This window comes from Mirounga angustirostris, unplaced genomic scaffold, assembly GCF_029215605.1.
Source record: "Mirounga angustirostris isolate CCGP_5_RB_7025 unplaced genomic scaffold, mMirAng1.0.hap1 SCAF_17, whole genome shotgun sequence".
Classification (NCBI taxonomy): Eukaryota; Metazoa; Chordata; class Mammalia; order Carnivora; family Phocidae; genus Mirounga; species Mirounga angustirostris.
The window spans coordinates 26,903,251-26,922,704 of record NW_026991725.1 but is presented as its reverse complement, the minus strand read 5'-3'; the positions used below and the strand labels follow the sequence as shown (position 1 = coordinate 26,922,704).

At 59.3% G+C, this 19,454-nt stretch overlaps 2 protein-coding genes across 8 annotated transcripts; both read left to right on the top strand.

The window, feature by feature from the left end:
• Window positions 1-8,157, top strand: KAT2A (lysine acetyltransferase 2A). Of its 6 annotated transcripts, none has more exons than XM_064583273.1 (19): window positions 1-667; window positions 807-930; window positions 1,263-1,408; window positions 1,515-1,604; window positions 1,893-2,074; window positions 2,169-2,360; window positions 3,209-3,315; window positions 3,456-3,566; window positions 3,656-3,795; window positions 3,883-4,091; window positions 4,279-4,405; window positions 5,656-5,892; window positions 6,171-6,215; window positions 6,339-6,482; window positions 6,718-6,832; window positions 6,924-6,960; window positions 7,044-7,107; window positions 7,236-7,320; window positions 7,451-8,157. In XM_064583273.1, exons 1-19 carry the CDS (start codon window positions 38-40, stop codon window positions 7,642-7,644), a joined length of 2,979 nt encoding a protein of 992 aa, XP_064439343.1. In that variant the 5' UTR covers window positions 1-37; the 3' UTR covers window positions 7,645-8,157. The 6 variants fall into 6 exon arrangements, with proteins under 6 accessions (XP_064439343.1, XP_064439344.1, XP_064439345.1 ...); XM_064583274.1 differs by having other exon boundaries at window positions 5-667; window positions 3,659-3,795; XM_054510810.2 differs by having other exon boundaries at window positions 16-667; window positions 5,782-5,892.
• Window positions 8,158-8,762: 605 nt separating this feature from the next.
• DHX58 (DExH-box helicase 58) lies at window positions 8,763-17,193 on the top strand. 2 transcript variants are annotated; one of them, XM_064583687.1, is made up of 13 exons: window positions 8,763-8,939; window positions 9,136-9,304; window positions 9,519-9,720; window positions 10,114-10,304; window positions 11,030-11,146; window positions 11,733-11,859; window positions 12,067-12,258; window positions 12,850-13,103; window positions 13,624-13,773; window positions 13,861-14,022; window positions 14,707-14,897; window positions 15,976-16,072; window positions 16,373-17,193. In XM_064583687.1, the coding sequence occupies exons 2-13, from the start codon at window positions 9,137-9,139 to the stop codon at window positions 16,556-16,558; spliced, it is 2,037 nt and encodes a 678-aa protein (XP_064439757.1). In that variant the 5' UTR covers window positions 8,763-8,939; window position 9,136; the 3' UTR covers window positions 16,559-17,193. The 2 variants fall into 2 exon arrangements, with proteins under 2 accessions (XP_064439757.1, XP_045744866.1); XM_045888910.3 differs by having other exon boundaries at window positions 8,764-8,944.
• Window positions 17,194-19,454: the final 2,261 nt, after the last annotated feature.

Sequence of the window (19,454 nt, the reverse complement as noted above, 5' to 3'; positions counted from 1 at the left end):
TTCCACGATTCCCCTCAACAGAAGCCTGTTTTCTCAGATGCTTCTCCAAGTCCCCAAGAAAACAGCAATCTTCACTATCCCGGAGGCCTTCAAAGAGAGATTAGAAGTCAGGAGGAGCCAATCTGGGGTAATGGCTCAGGCTTCACTTGCTTGTCTGGGACCCAAAAACAAGACAGAAAAGTCTGGAAGCTGGAGGCTAAGGGAGCGGCAGTGGAAGACTACAACTCCCATCATGCTCCGGTGCAGCGACGCCTGCGCACTGAGCGCCGGTTGCCCATGCGGCCCTAGGGCTGGGAGCGCCGCGCCGCGCTCCGCTGCGGGGGAGGCCATGGCGGAACCTTCCCAGGCCTCGACCCCGGCCCCGGCCACGCAGCCCCGTCCCCTTCAGTCTCCAGCCCCTGCCCCAACTCCGACTCCTGCCCCCAGCCCGGCTTCAGCCCCGACTCCGGCTCCCACTCCGGCACCAGCCCCCGCCCCAGCTGCAGCGCCAGCCGGCAGCACAGGGACTGGGGGTCCCGGGGTAGGAAGTGGGGGGACCGGGAGCGGAGGGGATCCGGCTCGACCTGGTCTGAGCCAGCAGCAGCGCGCCAGCCAGAGGAAGGCGCAAGTCCGGGGGCTGCCGCGCGCCAAGAAGCTTGAGAAGCTAGGGGTCTTCTCGGCTTGCAAGGTGGGGGCGGGGCCTGGGGTGAGAAGGGGCGGGGCTTGGGGCATCCCGGGGCTCGGGTGGGAATGGGGGCAAATCTGTGGCTGGGGATCGGCTCCCCGTCCCCAGTTACAGGACTATTGACTGAGTCTTCTGCCGCCAGGCCAATGAAACCTGCAAGTGTAATGGCTGGAAAAACCCCAAGCCCCCCACTGCACCCCGCATGGACCTGCAGCAGCCAGCTGCCAACCTGAGCGAGCTGTGCCGCAGCTGTGAGCACCCCTTGGGTAAGGCAGGTAGTGCCCTTGGAGCTGGGGCGGGGGCAGGTGCAGGATCCTGCTTGGATTTAGGTGCCACAGAACTATATCTGTGGAGCCAAAAATGCCTCCTTAAGGAGGGATTGGGTTGGGAGCATGTATTCTCCCAAGGAAGAAACAGGAAATTTGCCAGCCCAGAAGAGACAGGGTCCACCCAAGGGCTCACGTAGGAGCAGCCAGTCTCATTGCTGGTCACACTGGTTGGAGGGACTGAGGCTGTAAATTGGCTGGTGATGAAGAGGGGCAGGGAGCTCTGGTGATGTTTCCATTCTTTCCAACCCTACCACCTATCCTTCTTACAGCTGACCACGTGTCCCACCTGGAGAATGTGTCAGAGGATGAGATTAACCGGCTGCTGGGTATGGTGGTGGACGTGGAGAATCTGTTTATGTCTGTTCACAAAGAGGAGGACACAGACACTAAGCAGGTCTATTTCTACCTCTTCAAGGTGAGTTTCCTCCAAGTGAGTGTGAGTGAGCAAAGGAGGTGGGCCTGGGGAGTCTGCAGCTCCGAGCTCCACTGACCTCTACTCCTCCCCCTTCCTCTTCCTCTAGCTCCTGCGGAAATGCATCCTGCAGATGACCCGGCCTGTGGTGGAGGGCTCCCTGGGCAGTCCCCCATTTGAGAAGCCTAATATTGAGCAGGTGGGATGAGGAAGGTGGTAAGAGAATTGGGGGCATGTTGGAGGAGTAAGGAGCCTATGTTCCCCATCTTCCTCAAGCTGAGAACAAGGGATAGGTTCAGAGAAGGGAGGATGTTTTGGGCTCAAGAGGGGCATGGGGATGGGAAGGGGGCAGGGTTTTTCTTCACAGAGAGCCCCAGAGTGAGAGGAGAGCTTTAGCCTGCCCTCAGGAAGCACCAGATTTTGGGTAAGAAACCCCTGTTGGCTGCTCACATCTCCTTCCTGGTCTTGTTCCCTGCCCACTTCTCAGGGTGTGCTGAACTTTGTGCAGTACAAGTTTAGTCATCTGGCTCCTCGGGAGCGGCAGACGATGTTTGAGCTCTCCAAGATGTTCCTGCTCTGCCTTAACTACTGGAAACTTGAGACACCTGCCCAGTTTCGGCAGCGGTCTCAGGCCGAGGATGTGGCTACCTACAAGGTCAATTATACCAGGTAGGCCTAGCCAGGGCCAGCAGGGGGGAGGCTTGGAGGCCCAGCCTGGGTCCAGCGTGTCCGTTCTCACCTCTCACCTCCCCGCTGCCCGCAGATGGCTTTGCTACTGCCACGTGCCCCAGAGCTGTGACAGCCTCCCCCGCTATGAGACCACTCACATCTTTGGGCGAAGCCTCCTCCGTTCCATCTTCACGGTGACCCGGCGGCAGTTGCTGGAGAAATTCCGGGTGGAGAAGGACAAGCTGGTGCCTGAGAAGAGGACCCTCATCCTCACCCACTTCCCAAAGTAAGGCTCGTTCTGGCCGATCAGGAGTTTTCCCCAAGTTCATATCCTCCCTGTTGTCCCCTTTTTTCCAGGAAGGCTTCCTGGAATGGTCCCTCCTTCCCCTCCATGAGCCTTCTGGGATCTGGGTGTCTACCTGGCAGACTTGTCTGGGGCCCAGATGCAACTTGCTGGCATTTGCCTTTGCGTGTACTAGTCTGGGGATGGCAGGTACATGGCCCGAGTGCTAACATTACCCCTGCCCATGCCCCTGGTAGATGTGACTAACTGTCTCCCACGGGGCCTGGACACGGCCTCAGAATCCTTCCCAGCACAGCGTGCCAAGAAACCAGAGTTCACGCTTGAGGTGAAACCCATTTCCACTCCTACTGTAGTCCTTTCTGTAAGATTTCCCTCCCTTCTGCTACACCTTCCTCTCGTTTTAAACCTGGCTCATAGCTTCCCAGTTTAACAAGCCTCCACTGACTAACGCAGGCCTTTCAGGGCCCCTTCTGCCGCCAGCTGGGAATATGAGATGGCAGGAGGGGATACTGAGGCCCAGGGTGAATTGTGCCCTTGGCCCCATAGTTCAGGATGGCACCAGCTCAGACCCTGTCCCCATGTGCTGCACACCATGGCAAACTGGGCCTCTGATCTCTGTCCTGGACTGCCCTGTTCTGCCTTTGACTAGGGGCTCCCAAGAGGCCGGAGACTGCGTCTCCCCCTAGTCTGAAGCCTGCCTCCGTTCTTCGGCTCCCAGTTCCCTGACAACAGGGTCTCTTTGACCTTCCTCCAGTTCTTCTGGTGTCTGGCCCAGGCTACTGCCTTGGTTGGAGGACAGAGTTGCGAGACAGCCTGTACCCTCCCCACAGATTCCTGTCCATGCTGGAGGAGGAGATCTATGGGGCAAACTCTCCGATCTGGGAGTCCAGCTTCACCATGCCACCCTCAGAGGGGACCCAGCTGGTGCCCAGGCCGGGTATGTGCCGCAGCAGGCTCTTCAGGCTCTCAGCTTGGCCTCCATGGGGACATGCAGGAGGGTGTGTCTGGGGGGGGGTTCCTTTTTGGGACCACCACCACCTGTGACCCCCCCCACCCCCTGATTTCACTCCCTCTCAGCTACAGTTAGCGCGGCAGTCGTTCCCAATGCCCCCATCTTCAGCCCCACCATGGGTGGGGGCAGCAACAGCTCCTTGAGCCTGGATTCTGGAGGGGCCGAGCCCATGCCAGGTGGGTACTTGACCCCTTACCTCTGACTCTCGTTCAGCCCTCCCCTAACCTTTCTTGCTGTCCACCGGACACCCTGCCAACCTTCCCAGCAGGTGAGAAGAGGAAGCTCCCAGAGAACCTGACCCTGGAGGATGCCAAGCGGCTTCGCGTAATGGGCGACATCCCTATGGAGCTGGTCAACGAGGTCATGCTCACCATCACTGACCCTGCCGCCATGCTGGGGCCTGAGGTGGGGCAGCCCGGCTCGCGGAACCGTGTGGGGAGGGGGCCTCGCCAGTCTGAGGCCCCAGCTCACCACCTCTCCTCTGGTGCCCAGACGAGCCTGCTGTCAGCCAATGCAGCCCGGGACGAGACTGCCCGCCTGGAGGAACGCCGCGGCATCATCGAGTTCCACGTCATCGGCAACTCGCTGACGCCCAAGGCCAACCGGCGCGTGTTGCTCTGGCTTGTGGGGCTACAGAACGTGTTCTCCCACCAGCTGCCGCGCATGCCCAAGGAGTACATCGCCCGCCTCGTCTTTGACCCGTGCGTCCCCAGAAGAGCCCCAACCCGGGGACGCCACGCCTGTCCTCTGCCCCGACCCCTGCAACCTGTGGGAATGCTTGCTCCTCCCCTCCCAGCACTAAATACAGCCTGGGCCTCTCAGGCTGTAGGGCCCTGGGCGGCATCTGGGGAACAGGTAGGGGCAGTGACCTGTCCCCTCTCCCCTTAGGAAGCACAAGACTCTGGCCTTGATCAAGGATGGGCGGGTCATCGGTGGGATCTGCTTCCGCATGTTTCCCACTCAGGGCTTCACGGAGATTGTCTTCTGCGCCGTCACCTCAAATGAGCAGGTCAAGGTGAGTGCGTGTTCCTGGCCCCAGCCCCGTCCCACCACCTGCTCCGGAGTTTGTGCTGGGTGGAGTTTGTGCTGGGTCCGAGCCGCTGTCTCCCGCTCTTCTTTCAGTGGCCAGGCAGTTCCTCACAGCCCCACAAGGTGGCAGTCGTCCTTTGGTAACTGCATTAAGGAAACACTTGTTGACAAATAGAGTTCCAAAATCAATACTGCCCTTATTTTTTTTTTTTTAAGATTTATTTATTTATTTTAGAGAGAGCTTGTGAGCACACAAGCAGGGGGAGGGGCAGAGGGAGAGGAAGAGACTCTCAACCAGACTCCCTGCTGAGCACAGAGCCTGATGCAGGGCTTGATCTCACGACCCTGAGATCACGACCTGAACCGAAATCAAGAGTTGGCCACTTAACTGACTGAACCATCCAGGCGCCCCAGCTTTTTATTTTTTTAAAAAAGATCTTATTGATTTATTTTAGAGATAGCATGCGAGCATGAGTAGGGGTTGGGGGGGAAGGAAGGAGCAGAGGGAGAGGGACAAGCAGACTCTGAGCTGAGCACAGAGCCCAACTTGGGGCTCGATCTCACGACCCTGAGATCACGACCTGAGCCGAAATCAAGAGTTGGCCACTTAACCGACTGAGCCACCCAGGCACCCCTATCGGTAACGCTTTAATTTAATTTATTATTTTTTTCAATAACACTTTTAAATGCACCTGAATTTCCTTGATCACAAGAACATTCACATACACTGGGAAGTTAATAATCTTTTATCAGCCTTGCGCTGGGTGATAGTCCTGGGTTCTGTCCTTGAATTGGCCCAACAGACCACAACCCACAGCTGGTAGGGTCCCCGGTTCTCCTGGTTTATGTAAGCCAGATTTGCATGGTGCCCCTAGGTCTTGACGTGTGTGAGAGATGCTCGCTCTTCAGGGTTCAGATCTGAAATGACTAGGGCCCTTGTGATTCTTCTTTCCCTTTCCCCCTAATTCTGAGGCCCAGGAACTGGGAACCAAGTGGCATGTGGATGGCAACTTCCTGGTTGGGATTTCAGTCCTGGCCTTACCGTGGCTGGCTGGCTGACCTTGGACACATTTCCTAACATAGCTGAGTTTCAGATTTGTTTTTTTTCTGTAAAATGGTGATAAAAATATTTTATCTTATGGATTAACTTGAGAGGTGGTCTGTAAAGTACCAGGCATCACACGAGGTCGACAGTAAGCACTTAGAAACCCAGTGTCCTTCACTTTCTTCCTACAGACGCCCCTTCCTCTGCCAGTTGCCTTTCGTCCTCCCTGTCCTGGGTCCCCGGGCTGTCCCGTTCTCCTATCCAGTCTGCTCTCCGCTCTGGGCCCCTCTGCTAAGCCCTGCTCCCCTCCCCCGCAGGGCTATGGGACTCACCTGATGAACCACCTGAAGGAGTATCATATCAAACACAACATTCTTTACTTCCTCACCTACGCAGATGAGTATGCCATTGGCTACTTCAAAAAGCAGGTGACCCTCGCCTCCGCCCACACTTGCCTGCTGCCTGGGGTTAGGGGTCATTCTAGCCCGCTGGTGTGGATGGGATGGGGTGGGATACTCCCTGCTCCATCCGGCACCTGCACCTACAGCACCTACGGGGAAGTCTTCCGCGCCCATCTGCAGGCCTCCTGCTGCCGTCCCAGTGAGGAGGAGGGGCCTGCAGGGCAGTGCTGCAGGCTGGAAGAACTGGGAGGCTCTGGATGGGGGAGGGGGAGGGCGCCGCTGACCTGGAACCTTTCTGGGGACAGATTGAGCCCACACAACACAGAGCATTGTACCAGCTACCGCAGAAGGTGATCTGGGAACGGGAGAAGGGGACACGGCCCGCACAGCCCCTCAGGGGGCTTCCGGGGGAGGGGTCATTCAAGTTGGAAGGGCCTTGCTGACGGATCGGGTCATAACTGTCCACTCCCTAGGGCTTCTCCAAGGACATCAAAGTGCCCAAGAGCCGCTACCTGGGCTACATTAAGGACTATGAGGGTGCAACGCTGATGGAGTGTGAGCTGAATCCCCGGATCCCCTACACGGAGCTGTCCCACATCATCAAAAAGCAGAAGGAGGTGTGTGTGTGTGCACGCACTCAACCCTGGGGCTTTTCATGTGCATGTGGGGGTGAGCACACGTGTGGATGTGTGCCACACGTACGTGCACGTGTGAGATGGGCGTGGGCCAGGATCTTGGTTCTTGCTTTGCCTCTCAGGGAAGTTAGGAGGTCAGGGGCAGGGCCTCTGACAGTGGCCCTGGGAGGGTTGCTCCTGGGGCTGGAGTTGGCCCCTCAGACCCTGCCTTCCTCAGATCATCAAGAAGCTGATTGAGCGCAAGCAGGCCCAGATCCGAAAGGTCTACCCGGGGCTCAGCTGCTTCAAGGAGGGTGTGAGGCAGATCCCTGTGGAGAGTGTCCCCGGCATTCGTGAGCAGGGGTCTTGGGCGGGGAGGGGGTACCCTGCTTGGGGTGTGTCTTCAGATTCTTAGGGATGCTCTCCCCACGCCCCACTTTGCAGGAGAGACGGGCTGGAAGCCACTGGGGAAGGAGAAGGGGTGAGTGTTGTGGGGGTGGAGGGGGAGGGTTTTGCGGGAGGCAGAAGGACCAAGGGCCTCAGACGTGGCGTCTCTCGCCCCAGGAAGGAGCTGAAGGATCCAGACCAGCTCTACACAACCCTCAAAAACTTGCTGGCCCAGATCAAGGTGGGGAGACGAGGTTCCGTCCCGGGGGTCCCTGCACCAGTGGCTACGACCCCTTCTGGGGTGGGTGGTGCTCACAGGCTGGGCTGGGGGCGCAGTGGGCCCGGCTCCAGCTCGGCTTTCCTGTGCAGTCGCACCCCAGCGCCTGGCCCTTCATGGAGCCCGTGAAGAAGTCCGAGGCCCCTGACTACTACGAGGTCATCCGCTTCCCTATCGGTGAGCACGCTCCATCCCGACCCCGTCCTGCCACTGCCGCCCCCAGATCTACTCCTGCCTTCCCTGGGCCCCACGGCCCCCCGCTCCCCGCGGCCTCCTGAAAGCACGCGCTTGCCCCCTGCTGTGCCAGACCTGAAGACCATGACGGAGCGACTGCGCAGCCGCTACTACGTCACCCGCAAGCTCTTCGTGGCCGACCTGCAGCGCGTCATCGCCAACTGCCGCGAGTACAACCCTCCGGACAGCGAGTACTGCCGCTGCGCCAGCGCCCTGGAGAAGTTCTTCTACTTCAAGCTCAAGGAGGGGGGGCTCATCGACAAGTAGCGCCTGGCTTTGGGCCGCAGCCCCGACCTGGACTGTCTCCGCCTCGGGTTCTGATCCGATTGCGAGGGGCGGCCCTGGCGCCCACGTGCCTCTCAGCTTGAGACACTCCAGCCCCCGGGCCCTGCAGCCCTTTCTGGATCCGCGGGCGCCCCCACGCCTGCAGACTGAGCTTTCGTCGTATCTGGCCTTGGGGAGGGGTCTCCGGGGGCTGGGGTTCAGCCCCTCTGAAGTGGCTGGTGGCTAAGGATAAGCCCTGCCCAGCCCCGGTGGCCCCCAGCCCTGTCCCCACAGAGCCGTGGAGTCCAGCCCACTGTTTCCTCAAGGGTCGGGACTGCCCATTTTAGCTTGAGGGAGGGGGCTCCAGTGTTTGGAAGTCCAACTGGGACTGGAGGGGCCAAGCCTCACCCCTCACCCTGCACTGTTCTGTCTGTCCCCCAGGGGTGGGGGGCCTGGGGACCATTTCCTGGCATTAATCCCTCAGAGGGAACAATAAAGCTCTTTTTTTTTTCTCTGTGTGATTGTTTCTTTAGTAGTGTCCTCAGCTTTAGCAGGTTGACCCTGTTCCTGCCTGGACCTCCTGCAGAACTGGAGCCTATTAAACCTCAGATGGATGGGGCACCTGGCTGGCTCATGATCCCGGGGTCCTGGGATCGAGCCCCACATCGGGCTCCCTGCTCAGAGGGAAGCCTGCTTCTCCCTCTCCCACTCCCCCTGCTTGTGCTCTCTCGCTCTCAAATAAATAAAATCTTAAAAAAAAAAAACCACAACAACTCAGATGGTGCTGGGGCCACCCTCCCCAGCCAGCTTCCTGCCTAGTCCCGTGCTCCTGGGGTGATGGCACGTGCACTGCTGCAGCCCCCATTTCTCCCCACTGCTGGCTGCTCCTGGTCCAGGTGTGGGGGCTGCAGGGGTCCCAGTCTCCACCTGGCCGCCTTGCCCTGCCTGGACATGGTTGCAGCTGGTTCAAAAGGAGTGGAGGCGGGGCGGGGTGGCGGGGCGGGGTGGCGGAGACTGGGCTCTCAGGGGAGGGGCCTGTAGGACCCAGGAGGAGGGAAAGGGTGCTTTCCAGCAGCTTTTCTGGGGGAGGGGGACAGAGCGGGGAAGGGGAAGAAGGGGAAAGGAGATTGCTAAGGTTGAGCTCTGCCCGAGTTAACTCCTCCCACAGTTTCAGTTTCTGTTTTCGATTTCAGCACAGCCCAGTGGCACCCGGCTCGGCTCAGAGCTGAGCTAAGCGGGCCACCCTCGGCACCTCAGCGCCTCGGCAGGTGTTGCAGATAAGAACCGACAGGGCAGAAGTCAGGTGTAGTTTGTGTTACTCCCACCTGTCTTGGCCAGATCAGGTTCCTGGTAGATCCTTTCCGTGCCCTCCCCCACCTCCCTCAAGCCGGATGGGGAGGTCTCTGCACAAGACGGCTTGCCAGGAATGGGGAGGGGGCCGGGCTTGGGAGGTGGCCAGGTGGGCCAGGGGTCTGACTTTCCTTCCCTTCTCAGAATGGAGCTGCGACCCTACCAGTGGGAGGTGATCATGCCTGCCCTGGAGGGCAAGAATATCATCGTATGGCTGCCCACGGGGGCTGGGAAGACCCGGGCGGCTGCTTATGTGGCCAAGAGGCATCTAGAGACTGTGGACCGAGCCAAGGTGGTTGTACTGGTCAACCGGGTGAGTAGCCCGCACTCCCCTTGCTGGGGCCTCAGCTCCTCAGGTGTCTCCCAAGACCCTCCAGAACTCAGGAGCTGCTGTGGTCATCTCTAAGCTCACCTGCCTTTTCCCCCATTCCTGCCCCCAGCCAAGTCCTGGGGGGTCAGCTTGCCTCCTCCCCATCCCCCTTGCCCCCAGCCCAGCTTCCTCTCTGCACCTCATTCTGCATTGGCAGGTGCACCTGGTAAGCCAGCATCGTGAGGAGTTCAGCCGCATGCTGGACAAATGCTGGGCCATTATAACCCTGAGTGGGGACATGGGGCCACGAGCTGGCTTTGGCCACCTGGCCCGGAGCCATGATCTGATCATCTGCACAGCTGAGCTGCTACAGATGGCGCTGACCAGCCCCGAGGAGGAGGAGCACGTGGAGCTCAATGGTGAGGGCTGTGAGCGAGGGCGGAGAGTATGCCCCTGAGGCACCCTACCTGCAACCCCCAGGGCACCTCTTCTGGTAGAGCTGTTGGGACATTTGGTGGCAGTGAAGGGTTCCCCATTCACCAAACCCTAGCATATGGCCTCGTAGAAGTAGGCCTGGCTATGGTGCGGGATCTTGGGCAAGTCCCCCCAACCACCACCACCGCTGAGCCTCAGTTGACTAATCTGTAAAATGGAGGTAGGTCACCCCTGCCTAGGCTGCTCTCTGGAGCCTGGCTGCAAGTTGTAAAAGGAGGAAGGAGTGAGACGACCTGTGGGGGCTACATGCAGAAAAGCTTATGGGGGAGGAAGGGCTTTGCAGATGTCGGTCACAGCCTTCCCCCATGTGTCCCCAGCCTTCTCCCTGCTCGTGGTGGATGAGTGTCACCACACGCACAAAGACACCGTCTACAACATCATCCTGAGCCGGTACCTAGAGCATAAACTCCAGAGGACACGGCCCCTGCCCCAGGTGCTGGGTCTCACAGCCTCCCCAGGCACTGGTGGGGCCTCCACGCTTAATGGGGCCATTGACCACATCCTGCAGGTCAGCTGGGCCCCTGTGACCCCGCCGCCGCCTCCACCAGCGCCCCCCCCCCCGCCCCCCGGCCTGCCCCTCGCCCAGCAGCCCTCCCCAGGCTCTCCCAGGCTCTTAACTCCAGCCTCCAGTGGCTTCTCACTGAGCTTCGGTTAGGTTAGACCCCACCCTCTATACGGTGGCTTAACAAAGTTCCATGGGACCCAGCCCTGCCTACCTCTCCAACCTCATTTTCCCCACACCTCACTCCTACTCTGCCAGCCTTCTCTCTGGATCTTGAGCATATCACATCCTTCTCGGGACCTTTGTGCTCACCGTTCCTTTTGCCCTGAATGCCCTTCCCCCTGCACTTGACCTGTCTGGCTCCTTCCTGTCATTCAGGGAACAGCTTAAATGTCACCTCCTCAGAGTCTTCCCTGGTCACCCCCACAGCATGTCCCATCATCCAATTTTGTCTTCAGAGCTCATTAATACTGCCTGAAACCCTCCCATTCTGTTACTCTTTACTGGTTTATCACCTGTCTCCCCAACTCCAAAGTAAGACTCTGGATCCCCACTACCTACCACAGCACTGGGCACAGAGAGGGCGAGCAATAAATATTTGTTGAGTAAATGAATCCCCACTTCCAGTGGCCCCGCTCAATTGCAGCTGGGATCTACCCTGTCTCAGAGCTCTGCCCATTGTCCTCAGAGGGCTCTCCCCCATTCGCGTGAACCCCTTTCTCTTGCCCCAGCTCTGTGCCAACCTGGACACGTGGCGCATCATGTCACCGCAGACCTACCGCCCCCAGCTGCAGGAGCACAGCCCTCAGCCCTGCAAACAGTACAACCTCTGCTGCAGGCGCAGTCAGGTGAGTGGAAGGCGGGGTGGGAGTGGAGGTGGGGTCTGGTGTGAAGTTAGGGCACCTGGCCTTGAGCCCTGCCTCCACCCCCACGAGCTCCGTGACTTCCGGTTACTTGCTTATTTCTCTGAGTCTCTCTTTCTCCGTTCTGTGAAATGGGGAAGATGCAGCCCGTGCCCACAGCCTGCTGTTTGGTTTGACTCCGAGGCCTCTGGGGGCATCTGTAGAAACCCCGCGGGGTGCTTCGCGAACCACACACCTCGGGCCCTCTGTGCTGAGGCTGTCGGGCGGCGCAGACTCTGGCGTCTGCTGGGGCAAGGCCGCACAGGGATTAGACATCGCTGTGCTCAGGCCAGAGGTCAAGGGCGCGGAGGAGGTGGAGGCAGAGCAGGAGCCGGGGCAGGCACCTGACCCCAGCCTCCAGCGGGGCCTCCTTCACAGCCCAGTGGGCTTCTCTCTGGAGCTCCTCTTCTCAAACCCCGACGCGGCAGCGGGAGCCCTGCAGCTTCAAGCGGAGATCAGCGCCCTCACTGGGTGCTCACTGCCCCCCACCCGCACGTGTGTGGGAATCCCTTCACGCCCCCTTCCCACCCAGGACCCGTTTGGGGACACACTGAAGAAGCTCATGGACCGAATCCACAACCGCCTGGAGATGCCCGAGTTGAGCCAGGACTACGGGACGCAGAATTACGAGCAGCAGGTGGTGGAGCTGAGCCAGGCTGGTGAGAGGGGCCGTCCGCGCGGGGCGGGGTGGGGGCGAGGAGGCCCGGACGTGCCTTGGTGAAGCCTTTTGGGGCGGAGCTCGGCCTCTCGGGGGGCGGAGTCTAGGCGGGAGGAGGCCTGAGGGGCGTGGCCGCTCAGGGCCTGTGCGCCTCCTCCTCCTCCTCCCTCCCTCCCTCCCTCCCTCCCTCCCTCCCGCGCGTCCGCAGCGGCCGAGGCCGGCCTCCAGCAGCGCCGGGTGTACGCTCTTCACCTGCGGCGCTACAACGATGCGCTGCTCGTCCACGACACGGTCCGTCCTGTGGACGCCCTGGACTCGCTGCGGGATTTCTACGACAGGGAGCGCGCCGCGAAGACCCAGGTTTTGCAGGCCGAGCGCTGGCTGCTGGCGCTGTTCGATGGTGAGGCTCGCGGGAACTGGACTAGACCAGGGCATCGGCGCCAACACAGGTTGGCAAGGGGCCAACGAGGGTCCTGGGACCCTGTATTTCTAACCGAGGGTCAAGGCGGTGGATAGGACAAAAGACGTATGCCCTCATTTGTGAAGGGTTGCGTAGACATGAAAACTAATTCATTTAGTTGGGGGACTGTCCCTTGAAAGTCTGGGGTGTGTGGTACCTTTAAGCTGGGAAAGGGAGGTGGTCAGAGAGTGGCATTTGAGGCTAGAGGCCTCAGCAAGCCTGAAGGGCGGGGCAAGGATCTTTCTGAAGGGACCTGAGGTTGAGTTAATCCTGGGTAGCTGAGGTCCGAGGTATGTCTGCTAAGAAATCTATACTGTAGGCCCCTGGTGTCAGGCTGGCTGGGTGGGCAGAGCGTGTCCTTGAATGTTGTCTTGGTGCCGCTCGGGGGGAATTGGGAGCAGATATCCTCAGGCTCCCTCTACACCCCCACCCCCCTGCAATCCTGTCCCCGTGGGCCACACCCTCTCCCATGCATGCCGTGCCCACATCCAGGCTTGAATCCCGTGCCTCTGTTTTGGGCTTTTCTGGCAGATTACAAGAATGAGCTGGCCCACCTGGCAACATGCAGCCTGGAGAATCCAAAACTGGAGATGCTAGAACAGATCCTGCGGGAGCAGTTTGGGAGCAGCGACAGCGCCCGGGGCATCATCTTCACCCAGACCCGCCAGAGCGCTCACTCTCTCCTGCTTTGGCTCCGGCAGCAGCCGGGCCTGCAGACCGTGGACATGAGGGCTGACCTGCTGATCGGCGCAGGGAACAGTAGCCAGAACAGCCATATGACCCAGGTGTGGGCTTTGAGGAAAGGAGCTGGCACTGGGGGAGTTCCTAGAGGGGAAGGGGTGGGGATAGAGTCTTTACAGAGCTATGGGGGACTGATTTCCCCAGGCAGAGGGCAGAGAACTGGGGGGGAAGAGGTGGACACTGAGATCCCCAGGACTGGAGGTTTTCCTAGTCTAGCGGTCCCTGCGGACAGAGAGACTGAAGCTTGGGGGATCTGCAGGGAAAGAGATAAGTGATGTTTTCAGGACAGAGGATCAGAGGTCTGGGGTCCCTTGCTGGAGAAGAATAGGCCCTGAGACCTCCTAGCGTGGACAGGTGGGGGCCCTAAAGAGTCTGTAGGGGATGGGGGTTAGGTGATTGGTCCACTGGCAAGACAGGCAAGGTCCTGGGGGTAGTGGTGGAGACTCAGGCTCCCTAGGAAAAGGGGCCAAAGGGGCCAAACTCGTTGAACCACGTGAGGCTGGGCTGGCGGGAGGGCAGGCAACCCACTTGGTGTACCATCCTCTTTCTCTTCTCCCACCCCAGAGAGACCAGCAAGAAGTGATCCGGAAGTTCCGGGTTGGCACCCTGAACCTCCTGGTGGCCACAAGTGTGGCAGAAGAGGGACTGGACATCCCCCAGTGCAACGTGGTGGTACGCTATGGGCTCCTGACCAACGAGATCTCCATGGTCCAGGTGCGTGAACCCTGTGTCGCCAACAGCCCGCAAAGATCTTTGTGGGACCCTAGGCCCACTCAGGCCCCTTGCTATCTGCTTCCTCAGGCCAGGGGCCGCGCCCGGGCTGGTCAGAGTATATACTCTTTTGTGGCAACCCAAGGCAGCCGGGAGCTGCGGCGGGAGCTGACCAATGAGGTGCTGGAGACGCTGATGGAGCGGGCCGTGGCTACCGTGCAGAAGATGGACCAGGCCGAGTACCAGGCCAAGGTCTGCGGGCAGCCTGCACGCCGTGTGGGCCGGGGGGTGGGAGGGTGGGGGTGCTGAGGATGCTCTGCCTGGAAGGTCTCTGGCTGCACACACACACCCCTGCTTCCCCTTTCTCTGGGGGCTAACGTGGCCCACCTGGGGAGGTGTGAATGGAGGGGAGGTTAGAGGCCAAGGGTGGGGCTGCCTGGGAAGGCAGTGGCTCCTCACCATGTATCTGTGAGAGCTGCCTTACGATCCTTCCAGCACCGGGCAGGGGGAAACAAAGTCACGTGCACAGAATAAGCCCAGAACCAGGACTTAAATCAGTTTCCCCTGAGGCAGGGTCACCGTCGTCCAGCTTCACCCAGGACGATCCCTGTGTACCCCTGTCATCCCAGCATAATTATTAGTGATGCCCCATGTGAGATTCAAAGAAGCAGCTTTGCACAAAATCCTCCAAAGACGAGGCAGAGACTCGGCCACAAAGCTCACCCTGCTCCCAACATTGCCCCTGCTCCATATTCTTTTTCTCCACAGAGCTGCTTCTCGAAGCTCCAGGGAGAGTTGAGGGAAGTCCCTTCTGGGTACTATGATCTGAGGTCTTTGCGAGCCCTTAGACCCTGAGAGCATTCCAGGGGTCAGGCCTGGGGGGCCCTAGCTCTGCCCAGTGTCCCCAGCTCTGTCTGGTGTCCCCTCTGACTCCAGATCCGGGACCTACAGCGGGCAGCTATGGTCAAGCGGGCAGCCCGGGCAGCCCAGCGGGAGAATCAGCGGCAGCAGTTCCTGGCCGAACAGGTGCAGCTCCTCTGTGTCAACTGCATGGTGGCCGTGGGCCACGGGAGCGACCTGCGGAAGGTGGAGGATGCCCACCACGTCAATGTGAACCCCAACTTCTCGTGAGACCAGGGGAAGGGGCTGGCAGGATGAGAGGGAGGGAGGGGTGTGATGGGGGACAGAGAACTCCTCCCATCCAGACCGTGCTCTGAGGGTTTGGGAGCCGAAATGGCATTTTGACAGGTACCGAGTCTGCATTTTCAAGAGGCTGGTTAGACAGGTTTTATCACCACCCCATTTTGCAGGCTCAGAGAGGCGAAAGGACTTGTCCAGGCTCCCACAGCCACTGTGTAGTTGAGCGAGAGTTGGAGTTCAGGACACCAAATGCTGAGATGCCACGAACTGGGCTCTCCGCGCCCCCCCCCCCCCGTCCCACCTACTCTGAAGACAGAGGGGCTGCTTGTCCCTGAGCCATCCTCTCATCCTCTGTCCCCTAGAGGGTCACCTTCCCCCACCCTCCATCCGTCCATCCACTCATTAAGTATTTACTAGGGAGCCACTCTATGCCAGGCCATGGGGCCAAGGATCTGCACACCAGCTTCTCTCATTTAAGGAGGCAGCATTTCAGCGGGGTCTTGCAGGACAGATCGGGCTGGAAGGTGGGATGAGCCCAGGCAGGGATGATGTACCAGCGTGGCCTCTGGCTGGCTTGAGTGGGAAGGACCGTGAAGGATGAGACTCTGAGGAAGACAGGCTGGCCTGTGGAGAGCCGCCAGGGTCAGGCCTGGAAGTCCAGCCTCATCCCATAGGCAGTGAGGAGTCTTGGGTGGGTTTTGAGCAAGGGAACGTCAAGGTCAGATTTACATTTTTAGAAGATCACCCTGGCAGTTGGCAGAAGGACGGTGTGGGTTGGGAGTGAGGATGGAATGGGATGGAAGTGGTGGAGCTGGGAGATCCGCTGGGGGACTGTGGGAATCATCTGGGTGGGTGTTGCCGAGGCCTGAACGTGAGCAGAGGGTACGCAATGAAGCTGCACGGGCAGAGCTTATTGGAGGGCGGATCTCCTGGCTCTGGGAGGTCTCTGTGCCTCTTGGGCAGGCAGAAGACCCCGAGGCCCAGGTAGAGGCCCAGCAAGCAGGAGGGTGCGAGCTCGGGGGTGATGGGGGGGTGTCATGAGGACTGACTCCCATTCCCCTCCAGGATCTACTACACTGTCTCCCGAGGGGCTGTAGTCATTGACAGAGTCTTCAAGGACTGGAGGCCTGGGGGTACCATTCACTGCAGGAACTGTGGGGAGGTAAGTGTTGGGGCCATGACCCTTAACAACAGTCTTCAGAAGTCCCCAGTCTGAGAGAGGAGGCCCAGCCTTCTGCCATCAGGACACCCTCCCTGTGATGGGGGAAGCAGCTTCCGCCCCAGGAGCCCCCAGTCAGAGGAGAGAGATCAAACTGCTATCTTTGGGAGCCCGCGGTGTGATTGGGGAGACAGCTCTGAGGTGGGAGACACAGGCCCTGCATTCATGGATCTTCCACCTTGAGGAGAGAAGCCCAGTCTGAGGACAGTGACCCCAACCCAGCCTTCTCTGTTCCATCCTCAGGCCTGGGGTCTGCAGATGATCTACAAGTCAGTGAAGCTGCCGGCGCTCAGGGTCCGCAGCATGCTTCTAGAGACACCCCGAGGGAGAGTCCAGACCAAGAAGTGGTCCCGCGTGCCCTTCCCAGTGGCTGACTTCGACTATCTGCAGCACTGTGCCCAGAACCTGGCCGACCTCTCCCTGGACTGAGCACCTTGTCCCTGCAGTGCCCGCCTCAGGCTGCAGGGGGCAGGAGAAGCCGCAGCCGCTGTCTTCCCCTGGGCAAAGCCTGCCTCCAAGCCCCTCCCGCCTGAGTCATCAGCTTGGGGGTGTGTGGGGGGGTGGGGGGGGTGGGTGGCATGCTGACCAGCCACAGCGGAACCTGGGGCGCCCAGGCTGGCTCAGACTCCCACACTGGGGAAGCAGCTCGGCCCCAGGTCCCCCCTCACACCCACAGACACCCAAATGCACTAGATGGAGGGAGAGGTTGGGGGGATTGGGAGGGAAACTGGGGCAGGAAGCTGGCCACACTCTACTAGCAATGAACACAGTTTCCCGTGACCCCTTGACATTCCTTCCCTTCAATTTTTTCAGGTTCCTCATAAATTGAAAATAAACTAGTAGAAAATTGCTATAGAAAAGATGTGGTGGGGTGCCCAGGTGGCTCAGTCGGTTAAGCGACTGCCTTCGGCTCAGGTCGTGATCCTGGAGTCCCGGGATCAAGTCCCGCATCGGGCTCCCTGCTCGGCGGGGAGGCTGCTTCTCCCTCTCTTCCCTGCTCGTGCTCTCTCTCGCTATCTCCGTCTCTCTCTCAAATAAAATCTTAAAAAAAAATATTTTAAAAATAGATTTGTTGAGGTATAATTGACATAAAATACACTGTACATATTTATAGTATACAGTTTGATAAATTTTAAACTATCCTCCACAATCAAGATAATGAACATAGCCATCACCCTCAAAAGTTTCCTCATTCCCAAGTTACCCCTCCCCTCCCCTGATCTGCTTTGTGGTATATTTTTAATGTTAAAGTTTTGTTTTGTTTTGTTAACCAACCCTCTTTATGGCTCTCATGTAACCTTATTTAGAAAGAGCATCACAAGTCTAAATTTGAGAGTCATCCAGAATGTGAGGCCCCCCCCAAACTCGTTAGAGGTTCCAACCCCAGTGGTGCCCCCTCCATCTTCCCCTAACCCCCAGGTCACCTCCCTGGGCTGGGGAGAGGCTGAGATCCAGGACTTGAGGGGTGGTGCTCAGGTAGGCATGGGAATGGGGGAAGTTGTAAAGGCCTAAATTTTCTGTTCTCATTTTAACAAGAAAGAAGAGAGAGAAAGGCAAGATCTAGGTTGATTCTTCAGGGAAAGGGCTATTTCTGTAGTAAGAGGCCCAGCAGGCAGGAGTCACCTTCGAGAGGAAGGGAGGGGGCTAGGGCAGAGATTTGAGAGCAGGATGGCTGTCCTTCCCGCCGTCTAACCACCTTCCCTCCTGCTACATCCTTGGTCCTGCCTAAGGGGTAGACCAGGAAATGAAGCCCTCTCTTTTCCCCAGCACCTTCTTTCTCCAGTCTGTCTCTTGTCTGATGGAGGCTGAACTTCCAGTTCCAGTTTCTCTGGTCTCCATCTCCCCAAAGGGTACCCCTCTCCCCCGGGGCCTATCTTCCTTCTAATCTCCGGTGTCCCTTGGCCTTGGTTCCAGAAGTCACCCTTCTCCCTGCTGTCACATCTCCACCTCCTGAGGCCTGTCTTCTACCCATCTGCTCCCCACTTCGCCTTCAGTTATCTCCCCTGCCAGCAACGTGCCTTTTACAGGTCAATAAAATTAGCGACTGGGGGCAGAGGGAGGGGGGACAGGGGCCCAGGGGTGCTAAGCTCAATGGCCTTGAATGTGGCTGGGCGCACGGAGTCTGGACGCCTGTCATTCCAGGGCTAAACGGTGACAGCTGAGGGGCTCGAGCTGGCGTTCGGGGCAGGGGGTAGTGTTGCAGAGAGAGATGGAGGATAAAGACGACCTGGCACCTAGTGGTCCCCCGTGGCCTGGACCCCTACACAGCTGCCCCCTGGATGAGGGACCCTGACTTTAGAGGGGGTGACCTATCTCGCACCCACCTTGCCAGGCTGGGAGAGCTTTCCTGAGCTAGGATGGCCACGAGAAGTTCCTAGGCTTTCTTTTTCTGGGGAAGGGTCTTCATGTGGGTTAGGCTGCCCGAAGCAGGGGATTTCGTGGGGTTCTCAGGACGCAGGCATCCTACCTTTTCAGCCCTCAATAAGCCAGAGCTCCAGACCCTCCCTGGTGGCCCAGAAGCTCCCCTCGCTTTCTGCCCACCTGAATGAACCCGCCCACCCGGCCGGCCGCGACTCAGGGAGGGGCTCGGCCGCGGCTCCCCCTCCCGGGCCCCGCCCCTCCCGGGCCCCGCCCGCTCCCCCGGCCAGCCCCAAGCCGCCGCGCTCCGGAGCGCAGCGAGAGCAGGTGGCCGCGGCGGGCTCCGTCTCTGCCCTGCAGGTAAGTCAGCGACGCGGGCTGGTCCACGTTGAGGACCTCGAGGGCAGCGCGGGGAGAACAAGGCAGCCCCCTCCACCTGTCCTGTGCCCTGTTCTCAAAACTGGGGGAGCCCAAAGGACAACCCTTTGGCTCTGCGCACGGAGGCTGGGCATCTAGCGGGTGGGACTAAACTCTGGAGAAGTTTAGAGGCTCCCGGCTGGTTATCCCTGATGCTGGGGTGGGCTCTGAGGGATGAGAAGGGACAGAGCCCGGCATTAGGCACGTAGCTTTCTGCAGGAGAGCAGGTTGGGGATAGTGACTGCAGGGCTCCCGCTGAGGACCCACTGACTGACTGGGGTGCCCCGGGCCTCATCCAGGTGCAGCATCCTCTCCCCACCCTTAGGGAGTGATGGGGGTGACCCAGACATCGTCTGTTCTATGGGTAAATGAGGTAAGAGTGCATAGCTGAGCTGGGACCTGGGTTTTCCTGTAAGCCCAGGGCACCCGCATCATTTGTTACACCTGGGTACAGATACGCATGGGTGAGCGGGAGGGAGCGGGGGGGATCATCCAGATGGTCTGGGTAGCCCAGAGAGCCTGGGGACTGCCTAGATCTTTTCTGTGTTGA